General features: G+C 41.3%; 1 protein-coding gene across 1 annotated transcript in view; it reads left to right on the top strand.

Annotated features, from left to right (window-relative positions):
- Positions 1-20,862, top strand: part of DEPTOR (DEP domain containing MTOR interacting protein) — a 76,104-nt gene that overhangs the window by 25,231 nt on the left and 30,011 nt on the right. The window contains exons 3-5 of the mRNA XM_055798761.1: positions 3,554-3,732; positions 5,774-5,897; positions 11,612-11,790. Coding sequence (XP_055654736.1) covers positions 3,554-3,732; positions 5,774-5,897; positions 11,612-11,790 — 482 coding nt within the window. The remainder of the gene's footprint in view (positions 1-3,553; positions 3,733-5,773; positions 5,898-11,611; positions 11,791-20,862) is intronic.

Raw genomic sequence — 20,862 nt, 5'->3', positions numbered from 1 at the left:
TTGGCTCAGAAAAAGATGCAAGAAACTTCAAAATGCATAAGTTCCCTGGTGGAAAACAAAATGCAAGTTTCAGGTAGCTGTGAGCGCGATTTCTTCCTAAGTTAATGCCTGATTCTTCATTTCTAGGCAAAGGTTTCAATGTTTCCATTATCATGACTCTTCTGACAGTTGGCGAAGAAAATGCCTGATGGCCTCTCAACAAATTACATTGTTCCTGATTAACTCCAAAGATATTTACTGCAAAGCAGGAGCAGTATGTTCCAGGTTAGCCCATTCCATGCTACGTAGGAGGAAGGCACTTCTGTTTGGAGCAAGACTCCCTATGTGTTGTTAATTAGGAACAACTCCTGTTTAGACAAGCCCCCAGGAAAACTGTTCTGGCACATACGCTTGCAAATACGAACTGTCTTTATTTGTTCTAAGCATGAATAAGAGCCATAGACATCAATTTGTAAACACTGAAGGGTTGCATATGCCTGTTACAGTTCACAGGCAGTTGCTCAGATGCTTGAGTTCTCACGTTGTTTTCTGCAGATAGGGGAGACTGTGGCCCTAAGTGCAAAATCTAGCAGGTAAGCTTGAATAATATATGGAATTACGTATGGATGATGTACTGGTGTTGCACAAGATTGTTTTCTGGTGTTAAGCTACTAAGTTGTAGGAAGAGGGACAAGTTTTGAGAGGCTGGCTGAATGAAGGTGTCCCCCCATCACCCCTTGTTGTTCACCCTGTCTCTTCTCTCCCATCTCCCCTTATGGTGGTCAGGGTTTGTCAGTGAGTTAATTCCCCTAAGCAGCTCTTGGGAAAAACTTCTAGTGAGAGAAACATGACTGGTGTCAAGTTAGGTCTTTTCCAGTCATTATGCAGACTTGCTGATGAAAAGTGATTAACATTACTTATAGAGAAAACATCAAGATCTTTTGGTGAGAAGCCAGTTTCCTAATGCCAAGGGATAAAGGATTTACCATTTTGCTTGAGTGTTGGTTCCAGTGTATAATTGCATTCACTGCTACATTTTTTTTTCTTTTTATCCCATTTGATTTGGCTCCTGATAAATATTTCTGAACAGACACATTTTTAGAATTCCTCCCTAAACTTTCCATTTGCATAATGCAAGATAGGCTCAGGAACGTTACCTGAGGCTTTTCTGTTTATAGTTTACACGAGGTACAATTTCAATTTATTGAGCTACTTCTCCTCCATACAGTTTGATTTTTAGCAGGTTTGTAGAGGTGAGGGAGCCCTAACAGAACAGCATACATCACCAGGGAGAAAATCTGAATTCCCTTTGTCTTCTTTATTCCAAACAAATTAGCCTGGACATAATTCAGTATGGAGACAGTTGCTATAGGCTGCAGAAAAAGTTCTCACTTCCGTTTGAAAATTGTGGGTAAATTTGGTTTTTCAGGTTTCTTGAGGCTTATGTGGTCACGCTCTGATTGATTTAATGACTTTGTAACCTTTTAGCAAATTTGGATCCACTTTAGCAAGGGGGTGGAGATATTTAAGATAATGAAATTTCTGTGATTTTTATGAATATAGGCAAGAAGGTATAGAGAGAGACCTTGTAGATGCTCTGAGCGAGGAAGGTTGTAGTGGGAATTTGTGTCTTTTGACATGACAAAGAACTTGAAATATTTGTAAGCCCACCAACTGCAGGAAAGCCTTTGGCCAGAATTTAAGACATTTCTGGGGCTCTTGGCTACTGTCTTGTTTGCGAAATGCTAGACCACTCCCGGCACATTCCTATGTGATGTTTGGACAAAGAATTTCATAGAAGGGGGTTTCCCTCTTGTATCAGTTGAACTCCATCCCTTTAAACTTACACTGATGACTGAAAGCTGGGTTGAGCCATCTGCATATGTGTTATACACTGTTTCCCTAGTTTTGTACTTGCAGATTATTGTGCGACCTAAGACTGGATGAACATGAACAGAACCTGGAATATATTTTAAAAGTAAAGCTCCATCAGACGTACTGATAATTGCATGTTCTATAATTAAAACTATGCAGGCTTTTCTTTCTAAGTATGGCAACAGCTGTTAGAGCACATCTGGAAAACATGCTTTAAGCAAAGATATTTTAGCTCAGAGAATTTCACAGTGCATGAGATATTTACCAGCATTTCTTTCCAGAATACTAATCTGATTTATCAGTATTTTTCATATAAAAGTCTCTTCATTTTTTTATGATGTTTGCAAAGCTGATTTTGAATTCACATCACAGATTCGTCATTCCAGTGTAGTTCAAGGCTAAGTGCTGCAAACCAAAACCGCTGGTTTGCTACTGTTTTTAGGTAGAAGCCTATGTAAAGCCTTGTCTAATGCCCTAATAATATTTTCTTCACTGATTTCAGCCAAATATTTTACCTTTCTTTTATTCTAATGAAAAACATTTTTTTTCATACTGGAGTCACATTCAGAGGAAAACTGGTTGGACTCCTGGTCTGTGCTTCTTGAGGCTCATGTGAATGCCCTTCTGTGCTGTCTCCCCCTCTGGAAAACAGAGGTAACCCCTGAAAGTATTATAGCATTATTCAGAACTTCTCTGAAGTCAGTGAGAGTGTTTACAAGGTAGGATCCTGGCCACTTGGAAATGAATGGCAATATTTCTGTTTATGATAGGAGCCCAGGTGTTGTGGCTTCTATGCTTTCTTAAAAACTGTTGTATAAACATAGCACTTCAAGAAACAGAATTATTGAAATTATTAATTAAAATGAAAACAAGAAAGCAAAAATCTTTTAAAAACTTCAAAAAGGTCTCTGTCCATTAATTTACTGATAATGTTACTCCTTTTGTTTATTGGGAAAAAATAACTAAGAAGAAAGATGCAGAACCCCAGAACCTTTACCAACAAGGTAATATTCTAATCAGGATCTTGCATTCTGACCCAAGTGTCTCAAAACCAGCCAGCCAACTTGCTTTCAAGGTGATGGGAGGGATTATGCGGCTAGGTAGTGTTTACCAACAGTTCCCCAAGTGAGAAATCAGTTTTCCTTTACTTGGAGTAGGAGGCAACTTTTTATGCTAGAGAACGTTGTGTTGGAACAGCTTTGCACCCAAATTTTAAATCATAAATGCTATGCTTCTGGTGCAGCTGGAGGCAAAACACAATTACCCAACCAAGGAATGAACTGCAGCAAAAAAAAAAGGAATGAGATTTTTTTTTTTTAAATAAAAGAGAAACATGGAATGTATTAGTGGTAATGTGGGAAAATTAATTCCAAATTATTGACAGTTTAATTGACCTACAGGAAGTATTTTAATGGGCTTAGCATGCTTTGCTGTTCTTCATTTTTAGATCTTTTCCACTGGGCAGAAAACAAGTTTTTCCAAATACGGGGTTTAAAGTTGTAATAAATGGTTGCTGTGGATTGCCTGGTGGTCAGGCGCCAGTGGTGGGCGTGTGGCCAAGTCTCTTCCCCTTCCATCCAACACCTGCAAAGCCCACCCTGTGAGCAGGGCTTGGACGCCTCTGCACCACTCTTGTCCCAGCCTTGCTAGTTACAGAGGCTCTTTGCAAATGAGATTCACAAGGTGATTTGACCCCCAGGCTCCGGCTGCATGAAGAAAAGGTCATTAAAGATCGGCGACATCACCTCAAGACATACCCCAACTGCTTTGTTGCCAAAGAGTTGATCGACTGGCTGATCGACCATAAAGAAGCCTCTGACCGAGAGACAGCAATTAAACTGGTGCAGAAATTATTGGATCACAGCATTATCCACCATGGTAAGTGCAATATCAGCTGCTAAAAAGTTCTAAGCTAAATTTTACTGACTGCTCTGAAATAAAGGGAAATCCCACTCCTGCTCTTCAAGTATAGGACAGGTAGGATTCTTTCCCTGCCAGAAAGGGAGCATCTCCCTTGAACTGTGTTGCTCCACAAGGTCCCCTGTGTGCTGAGGGACACAGAGAGCCTCAAGAGGTGTTGAGGGACCTTCCCCGTATTGGTGGTGGGGGGGGATGGGGATGTTACTGGAGACTGTGCTGCTGCTTCCCTGCCTCCAGAGCAACCCCAGCTGGGTCCTGACCCCTTTCTCCCTGCTGCCCTCACCTCCTTGCTCCTCAGAACACAAGTTTTCCAGCTAAAAAACCCATCTGAAAAATCAGCCGGCAAAAAAAGATCATTTTTCTCATGTGGATTAGTTCTCTGGCCCTGTCCCTCGTACCAGCTGCACAAACATTAGTGCTGGTACAGCTGCAAGAAAGTTAGTGGTCCAACTGTGCCCTGATTAATTTTCTCCTAAACTTGTTGTCTGTTTGAGATCTGTTCCTTTCAGCTTCTAGAATAACAATTTATGCCAATGAAAAGAGACTTTGAATTCAGTGGTAACATTTAGTTGCCTTTTGGTGCACAAAAAGGCTAGGAAGCACACAAAGAAAGAAGATCCAAGGCCTTGATTTGAAGTGTGTAGTATTACCCATTTCAAAAAGGCAAAATGTACCCTTTGTTTCTTTTTTAAGAGAAAACCGAATGACTGTGAACAGATGAATATTGACTTTATGCAGGGGTCACTGTATGTGCAGCAATACTGCTGCTATCTGCAATACATTAGCAACACCTTAATTAAAGTAAGAAATGCACATATTGAATGAGTGCCACTTCTACAGCTTCTGTTTGGCTATTAAATTAAAATTCTGGGTTGTTATGGAAACTGGGACTCACGGTAGATAGTTAAAGTATAAAGTAATTATAGGGTATTCAAGTCTGACTACTTAATCCTCTATTGAGAAAATGTCAGTGAAGAGTTGCGTGGATGCCTGAGTGACTTAATTTAATTGAGCGATAGATGTTTTATTGCTGAATGCTTGTTTAAAGCTTTAACAGCTTTCAAATGTTTTCTACCTCAGGATCCAATTGCACACTGTAACTTCAATACAAATTTTATATATATATGTGTATATATTACATACAGAGCAGGTGTTTCTCGAAAATGTTCAAGTATTGCACTCAAATTTAATAAAATGGTTTGCAAAGTGAGCTAGGGTAAATGCAGAGAGGTTCAATCAGATTCAAATCAGAGCAAAGGATGCTCAGAGCATCCTTTCAACTCCAGTGTCAATCGAAAGGGGCACCAGCTCCTGCTCCTGCGGTGTAGGTGGTGAGCCCCTGTGTGTGGGCTAAGTCTGCTAGGAGCAGCTTGGTCGGGATATCTTTCCCATTCATTTATGCCCTTGCTGGAGCTCTGTTCTGTGTTTACAAGAGTCCACCGTCAGCTGCTGTCTTATTTAGCATTTCTCACTGTGCTCCTGTTGTACCTACCATTTGCTAGCTGGCATGGCAGAACGACGTAGACAATTCTAACAGGGCAGAAGGCTTTGATTTTAACTGCTTCTGCAGCAAGCCTCAGGTTTCCTACAGCGTAGCTCAACTGATACAAGTGACTTTAAGAAGTTTGCCAGTCCTTAAATAAACAAGTATTCTACACTGGCGGCCTTTTAAACAAACAAGCTAACGGACTGTTTTCATCAAAAGATTTTCCGGGTATGTAGCAGATGGATGCTTTCTTGCTCTTTACGTTTGCAGTAATACTCACAAAACTGATGAACATCTACCCCCCTTGCCTAGAAATCTGGTTACCTACCTGAAAGTTTTCTCCAGCCTTTCATCAGCTATTAAAACTGAATAAAGTTGTATGCTCAGAAGTACAGGGGATTAGGCTCCATATGGGCTTACCTTGAAGTTCAGCAGCGATACCTGCTAAATAGATCCTCAACTCCTTCACATCTATATGAAGGTTTTTTTAATTTATTTTATCTTACGTTTCAGTCTGTGATGAGCATAAGGAATTTAAGGATGTCAAACTGTTCTACCGCTTCCGAAAAGATGATGGGACATTTCCACTGGACAACGAGGTGAAGGTATTCATGAGAGGACAAAGACTATATGAAAAGTATGTTTCAGTCTGTATCCATCCACAATGTATTGGTAATAGTACCACAGGAGGCAAATTATACTTATTAGCCTATTTTTGAATAGTTAGAGGCTTTCAAGTCATGTGGGAATGGATCTGGGTAATCCTGTGACTTTAGCTGGTAACTCTTCTCTCCCATTTATCTTTTTCCTTTCTACCATCTTCTTCTGTAGCATTTTCTTTAAAAGGAAATAGTATTTTCTGATGTTCTGGTTTGTAAATACATCCTATATGAGAACCCAATGTAAATTTAAGCCCTTGTACTCTTTCAGTAAAAATAATTAGTAAAGGATGATTTGTCATGTAAAACGGTAATACCAAGACCTAAAGCGTTAGTACCTCAAAGTGCACTGAACAAATGGCTACATATCTGTTGAGACTCCAAATCTACAGCTTCACCAGGTGGTATGATTTTAAACGACAGGTGAAATTAATCTTCAGTGTTCCGGTCTACAGAGCTTCTACATCAGAACGGTTATATTGAAAGTAGTTTCAGAAAAAACCACCAACCCAGCCAGGAGCGTCTAATTAAGATTTGAAACAGATGATTATGCTGAGATATTGAATATCCCACTGGATTACTTCTGTCAGATAACTAAGCAGCTTAACCATACTTCCCAGTCTATAATTAATGACATTTTTATTCATGATGTAGAGATTGTGAGCGGTACTTTCAAGCAGAGAGAATAAAATGCATGTTGACATATGCTACAAACTAATGCAGAAGTTGTGATGCGTTACTTACCGAAAAGCACAAAGCACCCCCTGTCCTGCTTGGTAGAGCAGAAGTATGCAGCAGCCGGGAGAGATGCTGTGTTTTCTGGCTGGAGTAAATTTATTTTCCTCTTAGAATAAAGCACTCGGGAAAATCCCAAGTTTAAAAGCTGATGATAAATATTATTTTCGAGATCAGGAGTCTCTGAAGGTCAATTTGGTGAAAGAGCAATTAAAAGTGATACATAAACCAATAATTGTAAAAGCCACTCCTTTTGTTACACCCATCACATAAAATTCCCTGAGACTCAGTGACTGTGACTATTTAAAGTAAAAAAAATAAAATAATTGTATAAGAAACAAGAAAATATACGGCTGAAAAAATCCCTCACTGGATGCACTGGGACAGATGAATTGAATCACCCACCTCCAAAATCTTCTGTGCCTTACTAAGCACACAGCATTTGCGCCTTTAGACTCTGCGCCTGTAAGGCTGGTCCGTACTTGAAAAAGTCAATCAGTGCATCTACATTAGCAAACCCTTTTTTCTATTTCTTTTTCTATATTTCTGTTTTTCTGTGAGAAAAATAATGTTTTTGTTGTTGAGGCTGATAACAGTCCTCTGCATGAAAGGAGCCATGGTGGGAAGAACTTTGCTTTACCAGTGTCTGCTTCCATCCCCATTTCTCTGCATGGAGAACTGTCCCCAAACCAATGTCTAGTGTGCGGTTTGTCCAACATGATACTAGCAAAAAGATGTTCGTAACAGTATACATCGTTCCCATCTTGGAAACGGAGTTAATGCCAAAAGCAGCACCTATATCTAAATATAACCATGTCCTCATGAGGTGGTTGCACCTAGGCAACGTATCTAAAGGGTTCAGAAACTTTTAAAACCATCCCCCAGTGCTAAATATAGTATAGAATAAAAATACATGGCATTTCAAAACCAGTCTGTGACAGTCAAATCTAGTCAAAATTCTCCTTGAATCATTGGAAATATTTTATATTCATGGGAGATAAGAACTCATACCTGGCCTTCACTTTGTTTATTGTAGCAAACCTAGTGTGCAGAGCACTTGGATTTTGTTAGATCCCTTGTTTATGCATGCTTATTAGCAACCCCTTTGCAGTTTCGCTGGATGTATTTTAAACTCAAAATCTAATACTGAAAGACTACTACAGAAAGAGTTCTGCAGTGACATGTGTCTGTGTAATGTATCTGTTGTATCAGGTATTTGCTGATAGTGTTGAGAAAAAAAAATTCAGTGCAATTAAAATAGTTATTAAATGGCAACAACTGGAGTAAAGGATTCATGCACAGATGTGAAGTCACTTACCAGTATCTTCAACTGGTCTATCAAAATGCCTGGAGGCCTAATTTCAAGAGAAATGCAACTATGCCAGAGGAAATCTATCTGAATCCAACACATTTTGAAAATCTGTGACGAATTTTGTAGGTGCTGCTGATCTTCACTAGGCTTAGCTAGTTTAAGATAGACATTATAATACTACTCTCTGCTTTTTTCCACCCACTGCATTAGGGCTGGAGTACCATTACATTCAGAAGCCAGTGGAGTTTCTGCTGGCCAAAATTGTGGACATGTTATTTGACATCAGTCCATGCAGATTTGTACCCTCAACGGGTAAAATGAGCAAAGGGCTCTAGAAGGAGCAGCAGGTTGTTGCATGTGCAGAGGATGTGGATGCATGTGGCAGGTTCCCTGCATTCAGACAAGCTGTTTTGGGTAAATGCCTTCTGCTCTCCCTGGGACACGGGAACATGAGGACTGTACCCTGCCTGAGGAGCTCCCTTTCCTGGTCTCCCTTCTGTGTGACCACAAAGCTCCTCCTAGGCTGCATTCTCCTCTCATGTGGCATTACCTCCTTCACCTATTGTGGACATCTTCAGCAGCTATATGTGCGTGATTAGAAGATTTAAAATCAGTCTCTGATTGTCTTCTTTCATTTGCACTGAAAATCACAAATTACTTCAGATTCCCTGCACATCATTGCAAATGTTGGTAATCCTTTCTGTGAGCATGCTTTGGGTTCAAGTTTATAACTAGAGATGAAACCTGCTGGATTTCCTACAGTCTTCTCTGAAAATTGTTGAATAGTTTGTAGGTCCAAGGATGGTATCAGTTTTCATACTCCACAGGACTGACCAGATAGATCAAATGAGATAAACATGTTTCCTGTTCAACAAAACCCTCCCTGCAAAACTTAAATAAATCCAGCACAGACCTTTCATAGCTTTAAAAGAAAAAAAAAAAAAGAATCAAGTTGTGCAGGCAGCCTATTTTTATGATGTTTGCAATTCTCAGTAGGCTTCGGTCAGACACACAGGATTGTTGTTTCTGGTACGGTCAGATTTAGGAGCTGTAAGTCATCTCATGATACTGATTTCAGCTGAGATTTTTCAACCAGATTTCACAGTGAAAGAAGTGCAGATTTATGGTTTTAATTTCAGGAAATCATTCAGATAATTTTGAGACTGCATTCTTTGAATCACTTTCATTTTAACTCATCAGTGGTTAAGTCAAATTTATCCTCCGGTGCAGTTATTTAGATAAAACAAGGTTAAAATTTTCTTTTGGAAAGGTTTTGAATTTCAGTGTTTGGCTAAATACGTTCTCTTAATACAGGATAACACCAGCTTTAACAAATAATATGTTTTGACGTGAATAGCAGCACGGGGTTTTTTTGTAACAAGGAGAAAATGGAACAGAGAGAGGCAGTTTCCAGTTCTGGCCAGTGAAAAGCCAGGTTTTTGGCTGATGTAAATTGGTACAGCTTTGTTGACAGCCATGGAGTTACAGTGATTTACTTCAGTTAGCAGTGTAAGTCTATAGATTGCTGTTTCTGGGTTTGTTAAACTGTCAATTTGTCGTGTCTGTTTGTTCACAAGTCCAAATCCTTTGCAGTGCTATTCTGGGCACATGCAGAAGGGTGTGAAATGTCAAGCTGAGTGTTTTTCCACTTGATATTTTTCCAAATTTCTTTTGTGTCTCTGTAAAAATCTAACAATTAGCATCTCTTTTTCAATGACCTCTCTATCTGCGTCTTCAGTGAGCTGGTCAACTAATTATAGACTCATCAAAGAACAGTTAACACAATCCTAAGGATTTTTTATTTGGTGCTTGCAGGGCCTGGGTAACCATTTCTGGGTAACCATGTAGCGAATGGTACAAAAAGACACGAACTTTGGGTTTGCATTATTTTCTGGGGGGAAGAAGCCTGGTGAACAAGAGACGTTTAAAGATGGTCCCTTGGAGCTCTGTCTGTATTGGATGTGGTTCGTGTGGGACAAAATGTTGCCTCGCATGCAGATGCTTGTAAACCAAAATATGAAAAAGTCTAAAGTCTCTGCAAGAGTTCTGTAGTCGACACCTTGTCCCCTGTGACACATACTTTTGGCCTCATCCTTGGATTCAGCTAATGTTGACTTAGTTCTTACTCAGCTCGGAGGTGCTGGCAGTGATGCGCTGACACCTAAATGAGCAGTTCATTATACCTGCCCCTGACATACAACTCTGGCTGAGCAGCCTGTGCCTGGTTTGATGACCTGCTGCCTGGTGGCCAGATCCAGTCAGTTCAGGCTTCTGGTTAGCTCTTGTTAAAGTCAAGGGAATAAATCTTTCAGGTGAAATAACAGGCTGGATCCTGTCAAACCTCCTCCTTGTGATTTCAAATGAAACTTCTCTCCTCTTTCTTCTTATGGCACAGATTTTTCCAATGCTTCCCAAAGGAGGTGAAGTTCCATGAACTCTGGATGTGCTGGCTATTTAAGAAGCAGGTGGCCCAAGTATGGATTTCAATTCAATTCAAATTCAATTTCAAATTTTTGAAAAAAAATTCAAATTTTTGATCAGAAGGGCAAAGATTATTCCAGAATATTCCTATTGTAGTTCAGTTGGGCCCTTAATTTCAAAGCAGTTGGTGAAGGGAGGAGACTATTAATCTTACATGCACAAAAGTAATCATGCCGTTGTTGAGCTGTTATTCTGAAAGTGTTACCACTAGTCCTGTTATTACAATAAACAAAATAATTTGTAGAAAAATGAAATCAGTAAATAAGGAGGCTATGGTTCTCAGCCTCCCAATAAAACAAAAATAAGTGGGATTCTTTATTAAAAGGAAGCAATTCTCATTTCTTCTTTCAAACTGTCTTCTCTTTCAAACTGTCAACCTCACTTTTGCATTAACAAAATATTGAGGCTTTTTTTTTTTTCCTTAATACCATGCCATTTGTGTAGGTTACTTGAATGGAGAAGAATTTTATTAGTATCTTTAGGTAGGTGCTAATTGCTAGGAGATTTAGAGACCCCTCACAATGTTCCTCTGAACTCTGGTGTTACATGAGCCATCTGAGGCACAGAGATGCTAAGACTCAGATGTTAAAGTGTGTTCAGGTGTGTAACTCACTGACTGCAGCTACATCACTAAATATTGGATACTAAATATTTATCAACCACCCAAACCACAGAACTACCTTTTTGTCTTCCTTTTGGATTTTTCTGCAGCTGTTTTAGAGCTTCTGGGGAGAATTTTTAAAACCGTCTAAATAACTTTGGGGTATAGTCCTGCTAACTGTAAACATTAGTTAGGAATCTTTGAACACATTAGTCACAATCTGGTGCTTTTAGGCTTATTTTTTTCGAAGTTGATTATACAGTAACTTTTAGAGAAGCTAAGGAACTAAACAGGGGAAATGTGAAACTGAAAAACCTTGTTTTCTTCTACAGGAAAAGACAATAAAGCATTAACTTCACACAGGGATATAAAACCTAAATTTCTTGACTAAGCAGTTGTAATTCACATCCTAAGTTTCGATTGATAGCTTGAGGAAAGATTTAGTAAGTCAGTGAAAGGTTCACATATGTTTGCTTAGCATCAGTGAGATTTACTAGCGCAGATCGGGAGCTCCTTTTCTGAAGAACCGTTTTCCCTGCCAATTTTTTTTCGCCCCATACCAGGCTGATGAGTTCTGAAAATACTCTGCTGCAAGCCAGGGAAGAGGAAGGAGTCAAGTATGAACGGACCTTCGTGGCATCGGAGTTCATTGACTGGCTGATCCAGGAAGGAGAGGCCACAACACGGACTGAAGCAGAGCAGCTCGGTCGCAGACTTTTGGAGCATGGGATTATCCAGCATGGTGAGAAATTTACTGCCAGGTAGCACTTTCTTCAGGTCAAATCACGTGGAGGGGCTCTTGTCTCCTCGGCCATAATATGTCCAAGTTCTAAGTAATTTCTGATAGGACTTTTGGTAACTTTCTGCAATAAAAGGGTGGCTTTTTCAAATACTAATTGTATTAGTTCTGAAAAATCTTCCTCAAATGCACAGTATAGCTACAATTTGGGATTGTATAGCAACAAGAAAAGACTGCGAATGCTCCTACACTTGTGGTAATTGTAGAACTTGTTATCAGCGATATGTATAATTGAGGTAAATGGCTTTGTAATGATCAAGTAGGGATTACAGCCATAAATAAGATCAATTCTCAATGTAGAATATAAATGACAGGGTTTTGTATATCTTCCTACTTGAGAACAGGAGCAGAGCATAATCTGATGCTTTCCCTCATCACCATGTTGCAGAGTCGTTCTAGTATGTTTGGGCAAGAAAAAGGGTATCGCTTTTGGCTGAAGTGTTATTATATTTGTCCTGGTGCTGTAACTTCTTTGAGGCAGGAATCGAGGATTTCTTTGTGGTCCAGCACCATGTGTCTGGCAGATGCACCTTCACCAAGGAACTCCCTCTGTTACAGGTGGAGGAGACAGAGTTTTCTCTCCGTACTGCTCTAAGGGTGAAGAAATGAACACCACTGGCACTGAAATCCATTTTACATGTTGTCATCATCTGCTCCCAGTGCAAGTTGCCCTTCTGTGACCAGGAGTTTTCCACGTTGCAGTGCTTCTGGGAGTGATGAAGGTGTGCCAGGAGATGACAGAACAAACTGTTAGAAGCTGTTAGTTATGTTGCTTAATGCACAATGGGAAAGTAATCAGATCCTGGTGATCCAAATGTTGTCACATCAACACTAATTCTGACAGAGAACAAACAATTCGCAATATTAACAGGTTGTTAATAGATAAGGTGCTAGGTTGACTAGGTTACTTGTTGCTCTGTAAGAAAACCTAGTTCTAAGCATTAGAGCAAAGCGGGGGTATGAGTGACCTGCACAGTTCCTTCATGGCTCTAATCATGCTCACATTATCTTTAGCTGCCAATTACTAGGAGCTACGTCTGAATGTTTACAGTAATCAGCTTCCAGTTCTATAATTACCCCTGTGCTTCCTATGATTTATAGGGTGCCAACTGCTTGGAGCTTGATGGACAGGGAAGGTATGCCGCCCCTCCTCTTTATAGCAGCAATGATTTCATTCCTATTTTTACCCAAGTATTTTCTGAGTATTATATAGGAGGTAAACATTCCTTAAAAGAAACAGGGTGGGTGGGGGGGAAAGACAGTAGTAAAATGTACGCTGCTGTTGATGTTTTTGCGGAGGAAATAGTCAGGACCTGACATTTGGTGCAAACCCGGATTTACTTTGCTATTGAAATCTTTGTAGAGCTAAGTCAGGATGTGGCTTTTATCTGCTATATGCAAATCAGCCATTGTTTCATTAACTAAGGCAAATGCTCAGCAGTGCGCCTTGTCCAGGAAATAATTTTGCCCCTGTCAAGCCAGGTTTCTGGGGGGATTCCTGTGCGATGCTGGTCCTGCTCACCTTTATGGGTTGCCCTGGCCAGTTTTGCAGATTTATCCCCTGCTCATCCTCTTCTCACAGTCAAGAGCACATGCAAAGCTGCCTGTTAGAAAGAGACTTGAAACTCATGACGTGACTGCAGACGGGGTGCTGGGGATTGGTTGATTGCTGAGGAAGGGCCTTCACACTCCAAGGTACTGTCATCTGCCTCAGCTTTTATTGGGGCAAAGGTGACTCGGGGGATTTCACACTGACTTGGTGGGGAAGCTGGAAGTAAAGTATAACTGAATTACATCCTTGAGATTTATCTTTATGAGTAGCCTTGCTTTGTGCACACTCCTAAACAACAGATCTCCTTCTCTTCTGGATTTCACTGAAACAATTTGTCTAGATAGTGTTAGGAATATTGATGAAGGTACGGGCAGAATTAACAGAGCTGGTTTGGGGTTCACCTTAGCAACTGGATACATTCTGTGCATTTGGAAGGTTCATGTAATGCTGGCTTGCTCTAAGAAGGGAGCTTGAAATGAGAAATCCCAGTACAGAACTGGGGATATAAACTGTAGAATGGCAGGAGTGGTATTCTCTTCCCCCCACCCACCATGTCTTACTGAATTCTGAATTCTAGGTCCAATTAAAAAACAAAACCAAAAAGAGTATTTTTCTATCTCTTTATACCATGAATTCATTTCGTCATACTGTGCTCCCTTTGTTTTGTATCTCATCAGCAGTACCAAAATGTTACTTGACACTAATTGGCATCCTTGTTGGCAGAGCCAGCAGAAAGACTCTCAACTGAACAGCAGCAAAGAATAAAACATTTTCCTGCCCTAAAGGCAACCTTTTGCAGTGTTGTTTAATATCCACAATATGGAATAAAATAAAGCTTGCTCTACTATTCTTATGAGGTATTTATTACCTGACCTAATGCAATAGAAAGTAATAGAAATGCTGTGGGGGTGGTGAGGCAGTGGAACAGGTTGCCCAGAGAAGCTGTGGATGCCCATTCCTGGAAGTGTTCAAGGCCAGGCTGGATGGGGCTTTGAGCAGCCTGGTCTGGTGGAAAGTGTCCCTGCCCATGGCAGCAGGGTTAGAACTAGGTGATCTTTAAGGTCCCCTCCAACCCAAACCATTCTATGGTTCTAAATTGCCAATCTCTGTAGTAATTTTCCAGCCACAACTGACTTGTGCAGTTTATTTTTACTGATACTGGCTTTCATTTCAATTACTTAGAGAAGCTTTATTCTGCAGCTGAGGTACTGTATTCAAAACAGCTTCCTGACACATTTATCTTCACTTTAATTGGTCAGACACAAACCAAGTTTCACACAGGAAACAAACACTGATGATAATTTTAAAAAGGAAAACAGCGGTTTAAGAGGAATTGTACAAGTGGTATAAAAACATCAAATGTTTCAGTTTAAAAATAATCTTCCTGATCTCTTGGGGCATATATAACTGTACATATTTCCCCTGCCATACATGAAAATGATGAAATGTGCTTAAGTGCTGAATTGCTTCCTTCCAAAATCCCAGTGGTGCATACAAATCATAACCCTCAAACCACCATTTTCACAAATAGGAGCCAGATGTCCTTTCCTATGGACTGGTACCACCAGGTGATATGGAATAAAAAAATATAAGTAGCAGGGTATTATGCACTGTATGCTTCTTGAAGGCTTGTGTCGGTAGTGTAACTGCCAGTAGTTATTCTGCATTTCTAAACATCAGTGGTCTTCCCCAGAATATAGGAATAAAGATTGTGTGAAGAATTATAAACATAGTGATTCATGTCCAATAAGGGCAGGGACAAAAGGCACACAGAACACTTTTCTCAGCTGTAGAAAAGCCCATTTCTGGTGTGGTGAGGTATGTAGACCTTTGTAATACTGAGAGATAAACCTTTTCTCCAGGAGACTGGATCTTTCCTAGTTCTTCATGGGAAATGGGGAGACAGATTAGCTGCTGTGGTCAAAATTCACGTGCAACAAGAGAAGGAAGCTCTGTGCCAGCTCTAGGGTAGATCAGACCCAAGCAAGGGTGGTCCGGGGGCAGGCAGAGGACAGTGTGAGCATCCACACACAGCCATAGCCCTTGCTCAGTCTGGAAAACGGAGTTACTGAAATGTCCAAGGAGGAAAGAAGGTACTACAGAACAATTTCTGGCATAATGTTTTGGCCCATACTTGTTTACAGCACTTGCTGCAGCACTTGCCCTGCACCTGAAGCCCCAGCAGCACAGCACCACTGACGTGACAAGCTAAGCCCTCCTGTCCTCCTCTGAGGACTCATTGGGTATGGAAGCTTAGGGGGTGAAGAAACATCTGCCTGCCTTGCAGAAAGGTTTAAGGTCTGGAATCTCAAGTGATAAATACTTTCCTTTTCAAAATCTGGTTAGTACTGTTAAGAGGAACCTATGCCTTCTTAGGATAGCACCTGCACTTTGCAAGATGAATATTTGCATTTCCTTTGTGGCAGCAACCAAACCATAGCCCATGTAGAAATGCTTTTCAGTGTGTTGTGGAGTGTGAGCACGTAGCGATTGCCCCACACCGCAGGCAGTACGGCGGGTGCCCCTCTCCCAGTTGAGCCTGCGAGAAATGTGGGTCCAAGGGGCAGTGCTTGCCTTCCCATGCCAGAACACATTCTCTCCCGTTCGCTGTTGCTGTTTCCCAAGCTGCTGCTTACCTTCAAGTGCATGTGCTTGGTGTTACCTCCTCTCTGACATTCTCCAGCACCTTCCCCAGGCAGTGACCACAGCGCAGTTCAGCATGAAGCAGTCTGCACGGCTGTCGACTCTGCTCCAGGGGGAGGAATGCAGATTCCCAACCTCAGGCTGGCAGAGGAACATTTGTGAGAATTTGCTTTCCTGAATGAGTGAGGGGTTGGGAAAATCTCTTTGGGACATGACTGGCTAGCAGGTACCTTCTTTGAAACATTTTATCAGCGCTAAGGTTTTATAAAGGTAGTAAATATGTGGTAAGATGTCTTAGGCATGATATGTGTGTTCTGCCCCCACCTCCCCTTAGAATACCTTTCAGCTTTAAGAAGTTTTATTGAGTTAATTGCACTTGGCCAGAGCCGGTGCATTCAAGGCAGGCACATGTTCTGCTGGCTTAGCACAGAAGCAGGTGCTTAACTCAACTCAACTGCTCAAGTCAAGAGTTAATCTTTTATCAGCAAAATCCACTGTGCAAATTACTTTCAGAGGTGAAAACATTTTGTAGTGACTTAATGAGAACAGTAAATATTGACATATGCTATCTCCTTGTCTCTGCAGAAAAGTCTTAAAACATATTTAATTTTCCTTAAAACATATATTTAATTTTCCCTATTCTTTGCAAGACCTCTACTTTTATACAGCAAAATTTCCTTTAGCAAGACGATCAGTGCATTTAGTTTTAAGCATCAAGACACACGATGCAGTTGAAAGTTTGTTATAATTGTGGAAGGAGATCAAATATGTAACAAAGTGTTATTTCTTTTGCTCTTGTTGAAAAGGTTTCCCTCTCATCTAAAACTTCTGTAAGTTGTGAAATATGTGTTGTTACATTTTCTTTAGATGTCCCATTGCTTATGATCGGCTGACATCTCTTACTTTGTAAGTGAAAACCTGCCATATATGTGAAATATATAATTCTTCCTTAATTTGGGATTTCTCTTTTGAACCCTGTTTCTTGGAAATATCAACTGCAGGTTGCAATTTATAAGTGCTATTGAACCATCCCATAAATCCTTGACTTAAACGGTCATAGGTTTTCTCCTCCAAAAATCAATGCCTAGATTTTTTTTACATAATCTTTCTAGTTGACCTGAACACCTGGATTGCATCAGCTGTTAGATATATCCAAGCATCCATTGTGTATACTCTGTGCTAGAAATTATAAAACATCACATTTTTGCAGATGGTGCCTTGATTTATCTCAGTAGAACACAAGCCTTCAGTTAGTCTTTGAAGTCCTGCAACACAATTTTGTTTTTATTATAAGCCTGGTTCCCCCGAGCTGATGCCACGCAGAGGGACTCGGCTGTTTATTTGTGTGGCAGTTCTTGCCAGGTAGGTCCCATACGCTGGGGCAGTAACCTCACCCATGGTAAGTCAACTGCTTATGCTAAATCTGGAGACCACTTTGGATATTTTTCATGGCTTTGCCCTGGTAGGGAAGTCATAGAGTGAGAGCTTTGTATGCAATTGTATCATCTTCCAGCTTCCTATTCTATCTGCTTCTCATTGTGCTCTTCTTGCAGTTTTTTTTTTAATCTAAAGCAGGAATGGGGTTCTGTTTTGAAAGAGCCATACGCTCTGTGCATTATGTAAATAACATACGAAGACTTCTTTTCATATTAACTACTGCATTCTATTTTTCTGACAGAGAATGGGTTTCAGTTTTTAACAGCTGCAACAGTAAAAAAAGATACCCAGATGGGCCTTTTCATCTTCTGCTTCCCTTGACACAGACTGTACTTTCCATACTTTATTTGGAAGCAAAGAAAAGCAGTTGGCTACGTTCTGTAAACTTGCTAAGTTAAAGATGATAAATCCTCATATACAAACTGAAAAGACTGCTGAAATGTGTGTGATTCAACAGTGGCTTTTCATGCTAGGGTAAGTCATGTGTATTTGAAAATAGACTGCAAATAGATGGCTAACCTGCTGGAAAGACAAAACGTATATAGAAACACTTATCTGCATATCTATTTTAAGACAGCTGAAATAGAATGTTAATGCACTGAGCAAAACATGCTACCTTAACGAAAACAGGATACTCTGTATTTCAGTTCCCAAGGAACTTTTGACCGTTGTCTATCGTAACCTTGATGCTTTAAAGGCAGTATAAAAGTTGTCTAGGCTTTTTTTCACTACACGAATATACCACAGTTCATGGAAACAGCTCAGAAAACATGGTTCTTTAATGATATCACAACTTTTTTTTTTTTTTTTTTTGACCTACTCACAGGTCCAGGACCTGCTTACTTCTGGACGTGCTTACTGGCTTCACCCTTAGCTCAGAAGAGCTGGAAAAGCTCTCTGGATTTTATATTTCAGGACCAGGATTTGCCTCGCAGTTTTATACAAGAGGGTTGGTGGAAGCTAGAGCAGTTCAAGCTTAGGTCCATTTTCCGTTCAATGTGAATTCCTTGTAGCCCAAATGAGAAAAAAATACTGTTTTTTCTTGTTCGGTACAGCTGCACTGCCAAGAGTTTAACGTGCTGCTTGAGTACATTCGCAGGTGGGCTTATCTACGGTCTCTGCAGCATATGTACATTCATAAAAGGTGGAAATGCAAGTGTTGTGTTTATGTGGTGCAGGGAATCCAAGACCCAAGGCCCTGTGCTCGCTGAACATCTGTGGTGTCTCTTCCTTGATTTGAGGGAGCTCCAAGCAGGTGGAATTCATCAATGTGTAAAAGGAAACTAATCTGAATAGGTGCCGTTATTAAAATGCATTTGCAGTGCCAGATTAGCTTGAGAAAAACAGGAAGGCTTTGAGAGGAGTGGGGAGAGCATTGTCCAATGCAGAATAAAGTGTCAGTTATTCTCCTGCAGCCGCATGTGTGCGGGTGTGGGGCTGGAGCAGGAGAGGGACGGGCAGGAGCAGTGGGGCAGCCGAAAGCCCGGCGGCCGCGCTGTGCGGGACTTGGCAGCTGCTCGGTGTTTTCCAAGCTCACGGGCTCGCCCTTGCTCTGTGGAAGCCAAAGCGGACACACACTTCCACTTCTTCTCTGGCAAGGGACTGAAACTGAACTGGCAAAAGGCCTGAGGCACGGAGGAGACGGGCTCAGCAAGCTCTGCGCTATCCTTGCAGAGAGGCGTTTTTTTAAGGAACTGTTATTCCACAGCATTGATTTGTTTCCTTCCCTTTTAAACACTGGTTCTGCTTAGGAGGGGGGAGTGAGGAAGCAAAAGGACACGGGGCTGGAGCCAGACCCTTTCCCGTGCACGCTTTAGGAGCTGGTGGGAGCAGCTGGGGCTGTGCCCTCCTTCAGATAAACCAGCAGCGCCCCCCCGCCCCCACCCTCCCACCCCACCCCCCGGTCACTCCCTGCAGCCCGCCAGCGTGCATCACATCATCATGCATTTGGTTTTGGTACCACATCAACTCTTTTGGGGAGATGTCCCACCACTTCAGAGGTCAAAACTGGTATGGTCACCTGTGACTTGCTAGATGAAGGCACAGACTATTGTAGCCAGTAATAATGAAGGTCTGGAGGGATCTCCTGCAGCTTTGAACTGGGTTTAGTGTCATTTTAATAGAGGGAACTACCTCAGTAAAAAGATAAAGTATATTTGAGAATGGACTGGGGCCGCTGCCTCGTGTAGCGAAAGGCTTGGAAATGTGTCGTGCCCTGCTGGAAAGAGTTCGGTGCTGCTTTTGTCTTTAAGTGGGGAAAGACATGACATATCCACACTGAAAACTCCACATCCTCCGCTCATGCTTTTGTAACGTCTTCCTCTTAACCCTAGCACAAGCACATGCTCATGCAAACAAACAAGCGCACACTTGAATGTGTCCTCCCCTCTCTTGAGAAAAGCCGCTCACCCGGCTCGTCCGGGAGCCTCGATCTCTTTCCCACCACTCCCCCGACATGAAGCAGCCGTTCCCTGGCCCCAGCCGCGGGCTTGCCTGGTGACAGGGCTGTGTTCCTGGGGATGTGTGGGGCAGCTGGAGCGCGTCGCTGGATGTGACCCACTGGGAACAGCAGCTTTCAGCTGGTAGAAAGCATTAATCACTGCAGTGGAGATGTACGCAGATTATCAGTGCTAAAAATCACAGGGAATTGAAGTGGTGGGAGGGATTTAGGGGAAAAGCCAGTTATGAAAATGGCCTGATTTTTAAGGCATGAGTCACACTACTTATTAAAAAAGGCTTTTGTACTTTCCAAAGCCCCCTCAGTTCTATGAAACCAATGTAAAGCTAATATTTCTCTCTCTGCTCTGCATGAGCCCCCTTGCAAAAGGAGAAAAGAAATGGCTGTTTGAGCCCTGTGCAGATCCCAGGATTTTATGTCAAAATCAGAAGCTGAAAGATTTGCGTGGCTGTTGCAATTTATATTTTATGTATCTGGACAGAAACTGTGATGCAGCCAGGCACAAGAAGCACCAAAGCTGCAACACTAGGTGCTCCCAACCAGAGAAATACCAAAATAGTCGGATTTCTCTCTTCTTAATAGAAATGTAAATGGGGAATGACCAGGTAAAATCCTTGCCAATGAAGTTTGCAAACTCTAGGGATAGATGAGACAGTAAACAAATAATTGAACTCTATTAATTACAATGGTCATTACCCCAAAAGGGGTGTGTTTTTTGCATCTAATGCTATAACTAGAAGGCAAGACATCTAGGAAATGAGAATACAGTCTCCACTCATTGGTGTGAAGCAACCCTGTGCAGGGAAAGGAGGATGTACAGGGCACGGATTGTCCCCATCTTACACTTTTTGTGCAGCCCGGTTGTAGTAACTACAGTTGTAGTGATCTATGAGCCTGAGGTGTGCAAGAAGTACAACAGCAAGTA

Source organism: Falco peregrinus, chromosome 3, assembly GCF_023634155.1.
Source record: "Falco peregrinus isolate bFalPer1 chromosome 3, bFalPer1.pri, whole genome shotgun sequence".
NCBI lineage: Eukaryota > Metazoa > Chordata > Aves > Falconiformes > Falconidae > Falco > Falco peregrinus.
Note: the sequence above shows the minus strand (reverse complement) of the source record. Positions and strands in the feature narration are given on the sequence as shown.